This window comes from Thamnophis sirtalis, unplaced genomic scaffold (assembly GCF_051295495.1).
Source record: "Thamnophis sirtalis isolate CommonGarterSnake01/CBP01778 unplaced genomic scaffold, rThaSir2_p1.2 scaffold_15, whole genome shotgun sequence".
Lineage (NCBI taxonomy): Eukaryota > Metazoa > Chordata > Lepidosauria > Squamata > Natricidae > Thamnophis > Thamnophis sirtalis.
The window spans coordinates 28782617-28801231 of record NW_028261395.1 but is presented as its reverse complement, the minus strand read 5'-3'; the positions used below and the strand labels follow the sequence as shown (position 1 = coordinate 28801231).

The 18615-nt window shown below is 38.9% G+C and overlaps 1 protein-coding gene across 1 annotated transcript; it reads left to right on the top strand.

Annotated features, from left to right (window-relative positions):
• The first annotated feature begins 5051 nt into the window (after positions 1 to 5051).
• Positions 5052 to 14834, top strand: NDUFB8 (NADH:ubiquinone oxidoreductase subunit B8). Its single transcript, XM_014069049.2, has 5 exons — positions 5052 to 5211; positions 7236 to 7362; positions 10037 to 10136; positions 11776 to 11931; positions 14498 to 14834. The coding sequence occupies exons 1-5, from the start codon at positions 5121 to 5123 to the stop codon at positions 14588 to 14590; spliced, it is 567 nt and encodes a 188-aa protein (XP_013924524.2). The 5' UTR covers positions 5052 to 5120; the 3' UTR covers positions 14591 to 14834.
• Positions 14835 to 18615: the final 3781 nt, after the last annotated feature.

Genomic DNA, 18615 nt, shown 5'->3' with positions numbered 1-18615 from the left:
CGAAAAAGGAGCTGAAAGAGGCCTTCCTTGAAGTCAAAGTCTCTTCTTTAACATTGAACAGTAATAGAGTTGGAAGGGACCTTGAAGGTCATCTAGTCCAACCCTCTGCTCACGCAGGAGACTTGTACAGGAAGGTTTGAGGAAGGCTGGCTAGGGAATCCTGGAAAACTGAGCTCTAGACATCTTAAAACTTGCCAAAGTTGAGAACCATTGAATTAGATCCTTTTCACAGTGATCTCATCTGGACACGTATCCTAGTGCAGAGGTCTCCAACCTTGGCTGCTTTAAGACCTGTTGGACTTCAACTCCCAGCTTTGTTGGCTGAGGAATTCTGGGAGTTGAAGGCCACAAGTCTTTTTTTTAAAAAAAAATTTAAACAAACAAAAACGTAAAAAACGTACATTCTTCTTCCATTTCATATAGCGTGTCATTTGGTTACAAGATTTTGTGTGTCCTTTCCATGGTCACCGCTTGCAATTATATATCGAGTCACAAATTGTTCATTTGGTAAACATAGATACATTATTCCTTAATTTTAAACAAGGTGTTCTAAATATTGAATCCATACATACATCATTTTGCATCAATAATTCAACTCCAATTGTTATTCCTACATTTTAAACAGAATATTCTATATATTAAAATCATACATCCATTACATCGTTCTAATCTGTTTAACAATGCTAAATCCTTACAGTATTGCATGTATCATTCTGTTGAAAGAAATGTCCTTCTGGATTCAGCTCCAAGTGGGGAAGAAGACACTGGAGACATGGAGGCTGCTTGGAAAGATGGTTTATTGTTGGACAGGGCCACATGGCTTGAGCCCTGAACAGAAAAGGTGATACATGCTTCAATGTAGGTGGAGAAGAAGAGAGAAGGACTGAGGAAGGGGCTTGCCCACCTCTCTGTTTCCTGTTCCTGTGTAAAAAATGTATTCTGATTGGTTGTAAGACTCCCATGGTGCCATGCAGGGGGCTACTCTCTAGGCTGTGATGAGTTCTCAGATGCCTTGTGGTCAGTTGAGTAATATCCTTTCCCCCTACAGCTGCAGTGGAGGAGTCTTTATTATGCAAAGTGGGCTAGCCTGGCCTTCTTAATGGGCCTATTGACAAAGTGGGGGTGGGCAAGAAGCTACAGACAACTATTCTGTCTTTTAAAACATATTTCTTTCTTTTCACATCCAGAGAAATATTCTGCCTTTTCAATATTTCCTAGGATATTTCATTTTTTCCTGGGAGAGGGCTGGATGATAACTTCCCACAATTCTATTATTCTTAAAATATAAAAAGTTCTCCCACTTTTTCCATTACCATGATTTTTTTATCTAACCATTGATAAAACAAATCCCAAACTTTGTAAAATTGTTCATCTTCTTGTTCTCTAATTTCAAATGTCAATTTACTCATTTCCGCACATTCTATAATTTTTTGAATAATGAAGTCCACAAGTTTTAAAGCTGGCTGAGGAATTCTGGGAGTTGAAGTCCACAGGTCTTAAAGCAGCCAAGATTGGAGACCAAGCACTAGTGGATGAACTTTGCCAGGATCTATTTGGCGATAGTGCCCCAGTCCTGGTCTTCATAGTTCGGCCAGATGCTTCCATGACTGCTACTACTTTTTGTATATTTATTGTTTGTCTTTATCAAGTTGTGAGCAGATGTGTCGCTTTGCTGTGCCCTCCACAAACACTGGGTATAATTATTATTATTATACAATTGTATCACAGCAGCCAGTTGTTTCGCCGGATTTGGCATTGGTTACTAGTCGGGCCCCACCCAGGGGTCTAGGACGTTGTAACGTATTTTCGTAATATGTGTGCAGATCCAAGCAGTGCGGCTTTTTGCATTTGACTGATGGTGATTTTGTCAATTTTTAACTGTTTTAAATGTAATTCCAGTGCTTTTGGAATAGCACCCAGTGTGCCAATTACCACTGGAATTATCACTGCTGGTTTGTGCCATAGTCGTTGAATTTCGATTTTTAAGTCCTGGTATCTTGCGATTTTTTCATGTTCCTTCTCGGCGACCCTGCTATCACCTGGTATTGCGATGTCTATTATTGTGACCTTATTTTTCTCAACCAGTGTGATGTCTGGTGTATTATGCGCCAGTATTTTGTCGGTTTGTATACGGAAATCCCACAAGATCTTGACCATCTGATTTTCGGTGACTTTTTCAGGCTGATGTTCCCACCAGTTTGTTGCTGTTTTAATATTATAATTTTTGCACAAATTCCAATGGATCATTTGTGCTACTGAATTGTGCCGCAATTTATAATCAGTCTGCGCGATTTTTTTACAGCAGCTGAGTATGTGATCAACAGTTTCATCAGCTTCTTTGCAAAGTCTGCATTTGGCATCATCAGAGGATTTTTCGATTTTGGCCTTAATGGCATTTGTGCAGATAGCTTGTTCTTGCGCAGCCAGGATTAGTGACACTGTTTCTTTCTTTAATGTACCTGTTGTTAACCATAACCAAGTTTGTTCACTGTCCACTTTATCTTTTATTTTTTTCCAGAAATTGGCCATGCAGTGTTTTGTTCTGCCAACTCTCCATTCTTGATTTTATCACATCTTTTCTGTATTCTTGTTTCGTCTGTTGGGCCTTCAGTAGTTTTTTGTTCTTTACTTCGATTAATAGATGTTCTTGACTTTCTTTTAAATAATCAGCCAGTGCATGTTTTTCTTCTTCAACTGTTTGCTTCACTTGTAATAATCCTCTGCCACCTGGTTTTCGGGGCAGGTATAGTCTATCAGTATCACCACGTAGATGTAAACTGTAGTGCATTGTCATTAGTTTCCTGGTTTTTCGGTCCAAAATGTCCAAATCAGCTTGTGTCCAGTTAACTATACCAGCTGTGTATCTTATAACTGGTATTGCCCAGGTATTTATGGCCTTGATTGTATTTCCACCATTCAATTTAGATTTCAAAATTTTCCTAACTCTGTTGGTGTATTCTCGCCTGACAATAGTTTTTACTTCTCCATGCTTGATATTATCCAACTGCAGAATGCCTAAGTATTTGTAGGCTTCATTTTTGTTGCATTTAATTAGTTGGCCATTGGGCATTTCAATTCCTCATGTGCAGTGATTTTGCCTCTTTTTATGGATACAGTGGCGCATTTTTCCATGCCAAACTGCATTGAAATATCGGTGCTGAATACTTGGACTGTATTTGTCAATGATTGGATTTCTATTTCTGACTTTCCATAGTTTCAAATCATCCATATATAGTAAATGCGAAATTTTTTCAGCTTCTTTGGCTGTTTGGTAGCCTAATTTCATTTTATTTTTTTTAAGATTACTGATAGTGGGATCATTGCGATGATGAAGAGAAGAGGTGAAAGTGAATCACCCTGGAAAATTCCTCGCTTGATATTAACCATTCCGTAGATCTCATTCCCTACTGCCAACTCAGTTATCCATTGTTTCATCGCCTTTTCAGTAAAGGATGTAATAGTTTTGCTAATGCCAGTTGTTTCTAAGCATTTTATGATCCAACTATGTGGCAGTGAGTCAAATGCCTTTTTGTAATCAATCCAGACCATATTCAAGTTCGTTTTTCTGTTCTTACAATTTTCTAATATCATTTTATCAATTAGGAGCTGATCTTTTGTGCCCCTGCTCCTTCTTTTGTTGCCTTTTTGCTCTACTGGCAAGATGTTGTTTGTTTCCAAATAATCCATCATGTTATCTGCAATAATGCCTGTGAGTAATTTGAAGGTTGTTGGCAAGCATGTTATTGGTCTGTAGTTTTCAGGTGTTGTTCCTTTAGTTGCATCTTTCTGAATCAAGTATGTTTTTCCAGTTGTCAACCATTCATCAATTTGGCTCTTTTGTAAAATTTCATTCAGTTGCCTGGCCAATATTGCATGTAAACTGGTCAGATATTTGAGCCAGAAACCATGTAATTGGTCCTTTCCAGGTGATGTCCAATTCTTTACCTTTTTTACTCGATTTTTGACCATCTCAGTTGTTATTTCTAATACTTGCATTTGTTTGTTGCCAATGCTTTTCTCAAAGTCATGTATCCACTTTGCTTCCTTGTTGTAGTCCTTTGCATTTTCCCACAATTCTTTCCAGAATTCAACTGTGGCCTGTTTTTCTGGTTTTTCACTTTTGGTGTCACCATTCACATTAAGACTTTGATAAAAACGCCGTTATATGCGTGCAGATCTAAGCAGTGCGACTTTTTGCATTTGACTGATGGTGATTTTGTCAATTTTTAACTGTTTTAAATGTAATTCCAGTGCTTTTGGAATAGCACCCAGTGTGCCGAATACCACTGGAATTACCACTGCTGGTTTGTGCCATAATCGTTGAATTTCGTTTTTTAAGTCCTGGTATTTCACGATTTTTTCATATTCCTTCTCGTCGAGCCTGCTATCACCTGGTATTGCGATGTCTATGATTGTAATCTTATTTTTCTCAACCAGTGTGATGTCTGGTGTATTATGCGCGTTTTGTTGGCTGGTCTACTTGCAGCTCACTTGTCGACGGATGTCCAGGGACCTCAACATCCGCCACAGCCCTTGTTAACCTGCGCGATGACCGATGCGGTATAGAATTTTTATTTGTTTCTTTCACCATATTGTATGGGTTGGTGGGGATTTTTTTATGGGGCCAGGTTGCCAACCTGACCCCAACCCTCCTCCTTTCTCATCCGGCCTTGGGACCGGCAACGGCGGAGTTGTTGTTGTTGTTAAACAAAGTTGGAAGGGACCTTGGAGGTCTTCTAGTCAACCCCCACACCACTTCATGTATTCTGTCTAAACTTTTTAAGTTTCTGTGAGAGATGCTTAAATTGAATACATAAAATAAATGTCCGGGGCTCGCTAATCTGCCAGGTGGCTACGGCGTAATGAAGAGGGAGCGGGGGCGGGGGGGGGAGCGACTCCATGGCCGAAGAAAGCACCATCGAGCCCCGTAAGACTCGCCTCTCCCCTTCTGGCTTGAGAAGCGTAGTATGGGATTGGAGCGTCTGGCGCCACCTGGTGGCGCAAGCTGTTTCCGGGTCAGCCCTTGTGAGGCCAGCGGCTCTCTTTCAGGAAAATTCTATGGCCAACAGGAAGTCCTGTAGCTTTCAGCTTCGACCCGGCGGCCGCCCTTGAGAGACGCCATGGCCGCCACCGTTACTCGGGGCCGCCTCCGCGCTCTCCTCCGCCAGGTCTCCTGGCCGTTGGCACCGGGAGACGGCAGCCGCCGCCTCGGTCCGTGAGTACCTCTGCGCTGAAGGGGGGCGGCCTTGCAGCTTGGGCTCTGGGCGGGACAGATGGGAGGGGGGGGGACTTACGGACGTCGGCTGTCTTTTTCCCCTTTAAGACTTGTGGACTTCAGCTACCAGAATTCCTCAGGGGCCTCAACTCCCAGAGTTCCTAATGCGGGTTTCTGAGCAGGGTGGATAAAAATAAATAAAAGAACAGATTTTTTTAAATTTAAATTGGGTTTTTTAAATTAGGGTTTTTTTATTTTTATCAAATTTATTTTAATAAAGTACTTTTGGGGTAAAAAAATCTAAAGATAGTTTTCTATTCAAGATACATTGATAATTTAGTTTTTTCAGCATGAAATGGAGCTTAGTTGTGTAGCATCAGGCTGTATATTCTGCAGTGTTTACATTTTTGGTAAACTCATTCAATGAATCCAAGCTCTGCAAGCTGAGAGAACATGGACCACATGGATGCAGTCACACAATTTTACAGTAGCCATGAGATAAATCATAAAATAAAGTTCAGGTATATTCTTTTATCCCATTGTTTTGCAAACCTATGTACACTACAAACTGTATGATTGTGTGAAGAGGAATGCCTCTGTACCAGGCTCTAAGCGTGAGGAGGAAGGGCAAGCAGTAAAAATGAAAGTGAAACCTTCTAAGCAGCTTATAAATACAATATTAAAGAGCACCTGTCATTTCAGATCCATCATGGCAGCGACTATTAGCGGGCATCCACTCACCTGCTGCCTGCCATGTCCTTCACCATGTTGTGTCCCTGCCGCGTCACCAACCATCTCATTAAAGTGAATGGGACTGTTGATGAGTCAACGGCGGGTCAGAGGAGGAGCCACTGCGGGACAGAGATCACACTTGCTCTTTAAAAATTATGATTTAAATCGAGTTGATTTAAATCAAGCCTTTTTACTAGTGGTTTAAATCATGATGTGTGGGGTCAGGTAGCCAAAACAAAAGGAATTAGGGCAACACACAAAAATACCTGTGAATGAAGATTCAATCAACCAGGCCAAAAGCATTTCATAAACTCTAGTCCAGCTGCCATGATTTAATCTTCTGAGATTAAATATATATATATATATATATATATATACAGAACCACCCACAATGGAAGAGTGGGTTGTGAAGATGCTAGAACTTGTTAAAAGGGTTTAAATTGACTTAGGGAAGGAACAGTAATTACTTTGATAAAAGTCATGGACTTTTTTTTTGAAAATGGACACAAATGGTTTAGTGATTTCAGGATTTACTGATTTAAAAATGTGGCTTATGGAAAGAAGAAAACCAAGATACATAATTTGGGAGGGAGAAAGTGGTAATAATTATGCTAATAACTGCTTTAAAGAAAAGCAGTTCTTTAAATATTTTCCTTTTTCTTTGTTTCTGTTTCTCATTTTATATTACACACATTATATATACTTTATATTATATATTTAATATAATAAGAAAAGTTGGAACGGAACTTGGATGTCTTCTAGTGTGTCTGTATTCTGTTCTACTTTCTGTAGCTTCTGTGGTTTCTATTGTAAAATTCTATTTTCAATACAATTTTATTAAAAGTAACCTTGATCCTTTTCATTGACAGACTAATTTTAATTATCCCATCTGAATTTACTCTAAGATGGCACTAAGTAATGGATTCATGAATTCTATTACTACAAGTAACATAGGTTTTTATTCCCTCTTACGTTGTTAATGCAGTCAGTAAAAGCAAAGATAGATACTTTTGGTCTAGTGGTTAAGGCACCAGACTAGAAAGCTGGACACTCTGAGTTCTAGTCTTGCCTTAGCCATGAAAGTCAGTTGGCTACTTCGGGCCAATCCCTCTAGCCCAACTCACCTCACAGGATGGTTGTTGTGGGAGAAATAGGAGGAGGAAGGTGTTTTGGATGTATAAGCCTTGATTTATTTGTAAAATTCAGGAGATAGATATAGATATGCCAGACTGCACTGTACTTTTTTTTCTCTTCACTATCTTTGATTTGTTGCTATTTCTGCTTTTAGCTTCAGATCTGCCCAGACATCTGCTTCCAGGGCCATACCCCAAGACTCCAGAAGAGCAGGCAGCTGCTGCAAAGAAATACAACCTGACACTGGAGGACTATAAGACATATGCAGATGATGGTGTGGGGTAAGTTGTATTTGTATATCCAAGAAACCAAATATTGTACAAAGATAGGAACAAATGTTGTGATATCAGGATTGTGGAGCGTTTGTCTATATAAGTTTATCGTAGCCTCATAATAAATGACTTCCATAGTTGCCATTCATTGGGAAATGAGTAAAATCTTTAAAAATATAAATCTAGATTAAAAGCAGATTTACATTTGGAAGGAATAGTGGAATCACATGTGCAACATTATTTAAATCAGAAATATAAATGTCTACTTAGCAATTTGTGTATTATTTCCAATAGTACATACAATAATACAATACAATACAACATCAGAGTTGGAAGGGACCTTGGAGGTCTTCTAATCAACCCCCTGCCTAGGCAGGAAACCCTATACCGTTTCAGACAAATGGCTATCCAACATCATCTTAAGGACTTCCAGTGTTGGGGCATTCACAACTTCTGGAGGCAAGCTGTTCTACTGATTAATTGTTCTGTCAGGAAATGTCTCCTCAGTTCTAAGTTGCTTCTCTCCTTGATTAGTTTCCACCCATTGCTTCTTGTTCTACCCTCAGGTGCCTTGGAAAATAGTTTGACTCCCTCTTCTTTGTGGCAACCCCTGAGATATTGGAACATTGCTATCATGTCTCCCCTAGTCCTTCTTTCTATTAAACTAGACATACCCAGTTCCTGCAACCGTTCTTCATACAGTATGTTTTAGTCTCCAATCCCCTAATCATCTTTGTTGCTCTTCTCTGCACTCTTTCTAGAGTCTCCACATCTTTTCTACATTGTGGTGACCAAAACTGAATGCAGTATTCCAAGTGTGGCCTTACAGAGGCATTATAAAGTGGTATTAACACTTCATGTGATCTTGATTCTATCCCTCTGTTTATGTGGCCTAGAACTGTGTTGGCTTTTTTGGCAGATGCTGCACACTGCTGGCTCATATTTAAATGGTTGTCCACTAGGACTCCAAGATCCCTTTCACAGTTACTACTGTTAAGCAAGGTACCACCTGTACCTGTGCATTTCGTTTTTGTTGCCTAAATGTAGAACTTTACTCTTTTCACCATTGAATTTCATTTTATTAGATAGTGCCCAATGTTCAAGTTTGTCAAGATCCTGTATCTTTAGCCTATCTTCTGGAGTGTTGGCTATTCCTACCAGCTTGGTGTCATCTGCAAATTTGATGAGTTCCCCATTTATTCCCTCGTCCAAATCATTGATGAAGATGTTGAAGAGTACTGGGCCTAAAACAGCCTTGGGGTACTCCACTGCACACTTCCCTCCATGAAGATGCAGTTCCATTGAGGACTACCCGTTGAGCGCGGTTGGTCAGCCAGTTAAAAAGCCATCTGGTGATGATGCTGTCTAACCCACATTCTTCTACTTTATCTAGTAGTAGGTTATGGTCTACCTTATCAAATGCCTTACTGAAGTCCAAGTAAACTATATCAACGGCATTCCTCTGGTTCACTAATTTTGTCACATTATCAAAGAATGCAATAAGATTAGTCTGGCATGATCTGTTTTTGACATGCACAGTATTGGCTTGCTTTAGAATTACACTGTTAATCAGTTAATTAAATTGTTAGTATGGCTTGCCTTAGAATTAAATTGGGGCCCATTCTAGCCCTGTGATTTCAAAAAACATTTTTTTTTCTTCTGTTCAAGTAATAAATATCCTGTATTTCTTTGATGAACAATTGTATTTTTTAATATATTTTTATTGTTTTTACATTTAAAACAATGCAACACAGCGAAGTCGTAATGACCATACAATCACATTATATACAAATAATCTCGTTCAATAACTATTAGCCTACTTAATACATTATCTATCCTTCTATCCATTCACATTATTTACAGTTTGTTCCAGTCTTGTCACCTTGTCTTATACCAATAGTAAAATCTATTCCAAACTTCATAGTATTCTGATTCCCCTTTTAATTCAAGGGGGAGCCTATCTGCTTCCGCAAAGGCCAGAATTTTCCTAATTATGTCCAACTTTGATGGGATATTTTCTTTTTCCAATACTGTGCATAATACACGTCACAGTTAATACATGTATAATTAGATAGAGCACATCTTTCTTATACCCCTCCGGTATTATGCCTAGGAGAAAAAGTTCTGGTTTGAACAAACTTTGATCTCCCACCATCTGTTCCAACCATGATTGTATCATTTTCCAATATCTTTTTGCCTTGTTGTATTTCTTATAACGTTGGAACAAGACTATAACATGTTGAATTTGCAGCCAAGGGGGAAAAGGGGAAAGCAATGTTTGATAGTGGAGACATCCCTTGCAGGAATGCTTTTTGAAGATAAATGTGTAAGATATTCAAACGTTGGTTGGTTATATTAATTAATTTCTCCTCAATTTTTGAGCACAGAATTTATCCAGCAGTTAATTTGTCTATAATATGGATAGACAATATGTTTGTGGTCCGATCCCCATACTTAAAAATGCACAATTCAACCTGCAAGAGATAAAGGAAGATGGTAGTGTGATACTACTATCATTCCAAGGTTCAGCCCTCTTGTCCAGTTTTTAAGTTTGGCAGACAGATTATTAAATTTTCTTGTTTTAAATCACTAGTAAATTGTATTGCTGTTTTTTTATCAAAGCACTGAAAAGATTTAGAAATAACTTGGGTCCATAAAAAGCTCTGTTCTCATATTTTCATAGTTATGGTGACTATCCCAAACTCCCAGATCAATCCGCACAGGAAAGAGATCCATGGTATCAGTGGGATTACCCTGAACTGAGGCGTAATTTTGGAGAACCGGTAAGATAAAGAATTAATTTGAGGTCTACCTACCAATTCAGTTTGTAATCCAGAATCCCACATTAAAGTCATTAGTAATGGAATATCTTAAGTGCAATAATATATTTGGTAAAAAGTTCGATCCTTCCATGAGTCCAATACTCAAGCATATTCTCTCTCTCTCATTTTAGATCAGCACTGAAATCCCTACTCTGATTCTGGTGTTGACATTATTTTTGTGTCCTGGAAAGGAATAAAATACCACTGTGTCCTTGTTAAACTTGACCAAAAGTTCTTTATTGGCCAGCTATTGGACTGTCACATTTTGCCTCAGAAGCAATATAAATAGTAAAGTGATGGCTTCAATATGCTATTCTAGTATACTTTGGAAAAATGAAGAGTCTTTAACAAATATGTTGTGAAACAGCATTTCAGCTTACACCTAGTTCTCGAATTACAACTGTAATGGAGCCTGCCTATGATGGTTATAAAGTGGGTCAATCATGTGATGGTTTGCTTTTGGCAAAAGCAGCGAATGCCAGTTTTCAACAAAACTGTCATAAAACGCGGCCATGTAATTGTGGGATGCTGCCATAAATTAGGCCTAGTTGCCTAGCACCTCAAGTGTGTTCACATGACTTGGGGGGGGGGGGACCATCGGAACTATGAATCCAGGTCGTAAATATCTCCCACATTGGTCCACTGGAAGTTTGAATGGCCATTAAGCAACTGACCGTAGGTCAAGGAGACTCTGCGCCTGTTTTATTTCATTCATTGAAGCCAACTTTAGATCTTTGCTTCGTGTTCAGAGTTTTCAGAATTCAGAGATAAGTTTTATAAGTGAAAGGGGTGACTGGGTTTTTCTATTGAGAACTACTGATTAATAATATTTTCAGCAGCAACTTTGTGGACATCTTTTATTTTTAACAACTAGCGGATAACCCAGCGTTGCCCTGGTATTTATAGTCGAAGCATTTGTCTGACGGGAAGCCATTGAGAGGAACCTTTCTTCCCCCTACTCCCATGCCCATCATCCCTGCCCTCTTGCTTCCCCCTCCCATGAGCTCCTCTTTTTCCGCCCTGTCTACGATCCTGGCACTTTGCCCCGAAGCTTTTGTCTGACGGGACCATTGAAAGGGGCCTTTCTTCCCCCTACTCCCATGCCCGTCATCCCTGCCCTCTCCCTTCCCCCTCCCATTCACTCCTCTTTCCCTCCCTGTTTACAATCCTGGCTCTTTGCCCCAAATCCATCAGGTGCTTCCCCATTGGTCCACTGGAGGGTGAATGTCACAGTTGGCTTTCCAGAAGAAGCTGTGAAGGAACTGACATCACAAACAATTGCTGCTTTAGGATGCTGCACTCACTCTCCTTAATGGCCCAGGTTCTCCCTTCCCCCTCCCATCACATTGCAAACAATTGCCGCTCTAGGATGCCACACTCTCCCTCTTTAACGGCCCATGCATTCCAGAATTATGCTGGAACACACACGTCATCTGTCTACCAAGTTTGGTTGAAATTGCTGGAGGCGTTCCAGAGTTATGCTGGAACATAGATACATGCAGCCTTTTTATACATAAAAGGAGAGAGGAAGAGAGAGAGAGATCGAGAGATCAGTATATTACCACAATGTTTAATCCTGTCTCTTATCTTTTTTAATCAGTTGCACCAGAGCTTCGATTTGTTTGTACGGTCACGGGTTGATACGTCCCCAACTCAAGTTTCCTGGCATATCATGAAGAGATATTTTTGGGGGTTTATTGGAATCATGATAGGCATGGCTCTTGTTGGTGAAATGTTTCCAATATACCAACCTGTGGTAAGTTCTGAATCTAATTTTTTTTTTTTCAAGAGATCTTGAATCTCTGTGGTTGGAGAGATATGCAAAAGTTCCTGCCTAAATTCAAGTGCCTCGATACAATTCAGGAAAAGGAAACACTCTCTCATCTATTAAAATCGTTTTAACTAGAATCTTAGAATTGCCTCTTAGCTGTGTATAGTTTCAAGAAATAGGACAGTAGTAGAAGGTTGCATTAATTTTTTTTCCCCAGCTGTGTGGGATGTCTATGGTATATATGAATGCATAAGATTTAATCCAGTCAAGAAGAGCTGCTGTAGTTGAAAGGGAGAGACATAGGCAGACATTATTCAACATACAGTAGTGGCCAAAATTGTGGAAACCTTTTGGGGAAAGTACAGTATTTTTGAGGTTTGATGGCTAATAACACCAGTGTTTATTTGTTTGATTTTTTTTGGAGTAGCACCATAAAATTATATATCAATGGAAAGATAATTTAATCAAGAATCTAATGCAATAACTTTTATGAAGAATTTGCTATTTGAATAGCAGCTTTTTTTTGTGGGATTCTAGATTTTAGACCAAATTCCTGCAGTCTGCACCAAACAGTCCTTGCGCTGAAGTTCACATTGCATTGCGCCATTTCCTCTTGTATACACCCAGATGGTTTTCTTCTGTCATGTAGGCACAGTCTCTTCATTCTTCTATCCTCACTTGCTGTTGTGCACCTTTTCCTGCCTTCACCAGTGTGGTTTTGTAGTGGCTGAGTCTCCTTATACCTCGTCAAAAAATTAGAAATGCCACTTTTGGTTAAGTTTCCACCAATTTTTCTTCTAATTTCTTTATAACTGTAGTTTTGTTCACTTAATGATACTAGTTTACATCACTTTCTGGGTGACCAGTCAACTTTTTGCACCATTACTTTAATTTTATTAGTAAATGAAAGAACACAAAAAAAACCAACCAACTTGATAGTGATCACATAACACACTGACAAATGTCCCCCTCTCAGTTTCAATATATGACCTCAATAACTGAGTCCTACTGTGATCTGATTGGCTCGTTTCCAAAACAAGATGACACCTGATTAGCTCTCTACACACACATTGGCTACAATCAGGTGAAGGAAAGCTACCCGTTATCAACCTAAGTGAGTTGTGCTTCCTTTTTCTAGTTATTTGGCTATAACTGTTCATAGAATACAGATAATTGAACAAACTTAGTTGCATTACATTCTTGATTAAATTATCTTTCCATTGATATATAATTTATGGCACTACTTCAAACAAAGTGGTGGCATTAGCCATCAAATCTCAAGAATACACTTTTCCCAAAAGGTTTCCATAATTTTGGCCACTACAGTAGATGCCTTCCCAATTAAAAAGGGAGAGAGAGAGAGGAGATACTTTGCAGGTGGAGCTAAAGCAGTTTGTTTAGAGTGCCCATTGTGGGCAACATTTACATCACTGAAATAGCAAGTTGATCCAGAAAATTCAGACCGTGGTTCCAAAAACCAAACCTCTCGTGTGAATACCATTTTTAGAGCTTTTTTTTTTTTTTTTACTACTAGCTGAAGTTTTGTCAGCTTTAAGATTTGATACTAGTTGTCCTTTGCACTTTTTTTTAAACTTTGTGCATAAGAGATAAGTGACTGGTTTTTAAAGAACTTGTTTCTGACTTTGGAACTTTAAACTTCACATTTAATTCAAGGATGTTTTCTTTACTGGTGGGGAAGTAGAATCTTGGAATTACCAGCATAAGTTTTTTTTCTGTGGCAAATGGAAAGTATCCCGCTTCTTTGAATGAATGAAAAAATCACTCAGAAAGAATGGGTAGGTTTTTTAGATTTTGTCAGAGTTTGTTGCATAAATTCAAATCCAGAAGCACACACATAACTGATTCAGCTGGATTCATTAACTTCTTTGTGTACGTAAGAATAGATGAATAAATGTACAATACCAACAGGTGGTTCGTCCAAGTAAACACAAGGCAGGAGAGTTACAGACAAGCAGTTTCATTTCAGCAGACAAGCCCAGACAGACTGCTTGTTTACTTCTCAGAGCAGCTTAAGTTTCTGTTTCAATTCTTTGCACAGACTCAGGTCTGTTTAAGCACCCATTGGCTGACTTACCTGCTATGCCTGGCAACTTTTAAGACTTGTGGACTTCAACTCTCAGCTTTGCTGGCTGAGGAATTCTGGGAGCTGAAGTCCATAGGTCTTAAAGTTGCCAAGGTTGGAGACCCCTGATCTACAGTGTTGAATGTGTCAGGATTGCTACTGGGATTTAAGGTCAATGCCACCTTCACTCTCCAGCATCCTCATTGAAGTCTGTCCTGAGGTTGTTTGTAGGAGCTCCTTCCTGTTGCTCAGCAATATGGGCCAGGAAGAAGAAGGAATCCTCTTCTGCCTCCATATCAAGTTTCACATCACACACTGCATTACATCAGCAGGCAATATTTTGTTTTTTATACAGATCAAATAATGATACCAGATTTAATTCTGGTTATTTGTGCCTTCTGATATGAGATTCTGCATTTTAAGCATTCCATGGTATTAATTAATTCTTACTGTCTCCTTTCATTTCAGGGACCAAAGCAGTTTCCTTATGATGATATATATTTCGAGAACAGATCAGACCCCAATATTAAACCACTGTCAGTGAAGCATTATGAGATATAAACGTCTCCGGAGTTTGGTTTGACCTTTGGTAGACCTATATTTTACCTAATTCTTGTTTTTGTAAGATCTTGTAAGATCATCATGGAAAAGCAATGATGCTTCTTTCCAGGTGTAACCTGTATCCTATCACTTTGTTCATAAAGAAAGGAGAAACATTGCAGAATGTTGCATCAATATGCATTGGGCATGAGAAGTCTGAATGGCATAAGGAAAAGAAAAATAAATGTAATGATATACAAATGTATGAGTTTTTGCACTTGTTAATTCTTCCTAGTGGTGGGAAATATATCCTTGAGCATCACCAAATACGCAAATCAGAGGTACAGTAATTTATGTTTGTGAATCCTTTTGAACTTTCAATATTTCTGCATTAATATGATCTAACATGGGTCAGCAACCCATGGCTTTGGAACCACATGTGGCTCTTTCATCTCTCTGCTGCAGCTCCCTATCACCAGTCGGCACCACAATTTTGAGAGGAGCTTCCGGTTAGGGTGGAGGAATCAAGGCATGCCAGGAGGAGACTCTATGGCAAGGGGCGGGTTTTCCAGTCAGCTCCACAATTGATAGGACTTTTGATTAGGACAGATAGAGAAAAAAGGACGCCACGCTAGGAGGAGACTCTATGGTGAGGAAACCAGACTTCCAGTCGGCTCCAAAATTGAACGGCGGTCTTCGGGTTAGGACCTTTGTGGCTCTTTGAGTGTTTAAGGTTGCCGACCCTTGACCGAACATATAATCAGACTTTCACATAAGTCCTATAACAAAATAAGGTGGCCAATTAAACAAAAAGAATCAAAATAATGAAAGAGAAGTCAAAAACATTATACTTGTTCATTTATTCATTGAGAAAAATTATTCAAAGCTACATATTTTTAAGCACTACTGTATCGGTTGCTTCATTCATTTAAGATCATATCTACTTGAAAGAATACCCAGTAACAATTATCTGTTGGGTAAATGTAAAATAGATCAACTCTTATTTTAGTGTCCTCACATATTGCATTATAGTATGGTACGCTGGTTTTAACAGCTGCGGATAGGAAGGCACTACAGAGAGTGATCAATTCAGCACAAGAAACCATTGGTTGCCCTCTAACACCACTGGATGACATTGCCAGATCTCGCTGCTTTAGCAGAGTAAGGAAGATACTCAAGAGATGATTCACACCCTGGTCAGCGTCTCTTCACACTTCTACCATCGGGCAGAAGACATCAAAATTTAACCAGTCAAACAAATAGGTTTAAAAATAGATTCTATCCTTGGGCTGTCAGACTTCTAAATACAACCACAATCACTCCATGCACACGTGGAAACGTATGACTAGTTTTTTCCTTTTTCTTTCTTTTTTCGTTTCCGCTATAACTTTGCACCAGTGAGGCTAAAATCAATTTCGTTCTATTTATTTTGTACAATGACAATAAAGACTATACTATACTTTTTAAAAGCCATCACTTATATTGGTTATTGGTTGCTTGTGCATTTTGGCCAGAGACCAGTTTTAGGATATGGTATAATTTAAATTAGTCTTTAGAAAAAACATACACATTTTTCAGACAGCTTGCTCTGTAGAAGTCAGTTTGCCTTCCCAAATACCAGAACCATAAACAACAGACACAGACACACAAGAGAAAGCATTTGAGTAAGCATGTTCAATTGTCAGACCTGAGAATGGAGTTTCTGAATCAAAAATCAAATTCTAATTCCATCCCAGATGTTTATTATATACCAACTAAGTTGATAACCTGGCCTTGTCCAGGTATTTATTTATAGGAGGGAACTGTCCGGACCAAACGTAATTCCTAATATTGGATTTTCACCCTTACCAGAGGGAGCCCCCTTGTGGAGTACTGGGAAACCATCATGGCAAATCCACTGCACTGTACAATAGAAACCATTTTAAGGCACAACAGGCTCTCAACAATACATGCCCCTCAGAGCCACGGTGGGGGTGGGGGTCATCTGTACCAAGTTTGGTTGAAATTGCTTTAGATGTTCCAGAGTTATGCTGGAACATACACACACACACAACCATTTATATAGAGAGATTGTATCCCTTGTATGTCTGAATTACATGTTGAGTGGTCAGCCATTTCAGTTATAATAAATAACTGAATTAAATTACTGCCTCTTCCCTTGATGAGAAAAGCTAAAGGTTCAAGATCACCACATCTATTCTAAGTTTACAGTGGATTGTTCTGAGCTTCCTAAACAACTCAAATAGTCAGAATAGCATTGAAATTGTTCTGGTAAAGGAGGAGGAATTATTCTAAATTCCAAACTACCCTGATTGAAAGGCTGGACAATTTTTCTCAGTATTGATCATTAAGTCATTTGATCTCACGATTAGCTTCAAACAGACCTATCCGGTTTCACAGAGTTTAATTGAATTAAAGGGTAGATATGATGGTTTAAAAAAATCAACTAAAATTATTCAAGACAATAGAATGGAAATTACAAATGCTGCATTCTCTTAAATTTGTTAACACCAGAGGTGGGGTCCTACTGGTTCACCTGAGTAGGTAGTAACTCGGCCGGACATGCGCCCAAACTGATTCTATCCTCTGCAGCACCATCTTGATTTTCTGTTCTGGACATGCACAAAACAATCTTCATTGAAAAAGTGTGGGGGTTTTTTATTCCTTTTTTAATGTGCCCATGCGCAGACCTTTTTAGATGCAAAATGTTTCAGGCGCCGAACCAGTAGTGATGCCGGCAGGAATCCACCCTTCGTTAACACAATCTAAATTTGTAATCAAAAGACTAAATTGAATGATTTAAATATTTAAATTGCTAAGGCTTAATATAGCCAGCAAGCAAGTAGATTATGTGTTGTCTGGTACTGGATGCGCCACAAAAACTTGTGACGGTTTTTTGTTTTGTTTTGTTTTAATTAAAAGTTTTAATGTTTTACAATTAAATACCTTTCCCCTTCCCTTCCTCCCCCCCATCCCACATCCCCTCCTACCCTCCCCCCCCAACCTCCCAGAGCAAATACAGGGTATAAACATTTAGTAATCATACACTAAAGTAAACTAATTAACTTTAGCATCATCCCTTCGCTTGTGCTTTAACTCCCCTTTTGTAAAGCTAACTTCAGATAAGTTGTAACATTCCTTGTTCATTCATTCATAAGCTAACTGAAATTTCTTAGTCCCATATTTATTTTGAATATAATCAATCCCTCTTTTCCATTCCAACTTGTATTTCTCATCTGAGTGGTCCTTAAGATATGCTGATATTTTAGCCATCTCTGCTAAGTTTGTTACTTTTAACGTCCATTCTTGAATAGTAGGCAATTCTTCCTTCTTCCAGTATTGCGCTACCAACAATCTTGCTGCCATTGTTAAGTTCAAAATCAAATTAGTCTCTATAACTGTACAATCTGTAATTATACTAACAAAAATAACTGAGGAGTAAACTTGTGACAGTTTTGTGCAGGTTTGAATTAGAAATTAATAAGTCTTCTGCCTTTATGGCAAAAGATCCAAAATTAAATACTGGGGGCACAATTTCTCAGAACGAAGATTTATATGAATTTGTCTCATAAATGAGAAACCTTGGCTATAGGGCAAATGCGTGAAGGCAGTTTTGATGTGTGAGTAAAATAAATGCTCCCAATAGGCCTCCAAATTACCTGCAGCGATATAAGACAAACTCTCTTTTGTTTACAGATAGTCCTCAACTGTTCATTTAGTGACCAAAGTTACAACAGCACTGAAAAAAAAGTGACTTGTTAGCATTTTTCACACAACTTTTGCAGCATCCTGATGCTCGTGTGATCAAAATTCAGACTGTTGCAACTGACTCATATTTATGACAGTTGCAGTGTCCCGGGGTCAGGTGAGCCTCCTTTACGATCTTCCAAAAAGCAAAGCCAGTGGGGAAGCCAGATTCACCTCACGCCTGTGTTACAAACTTAACCACTGCAGTTAACAATTGTGGCAAGAAAGGTTGTAAAATGGGATAAACCTCACTTAACTGTCTCACATAGCAACAGAAATTTTGGGTTCAATTGTCACAA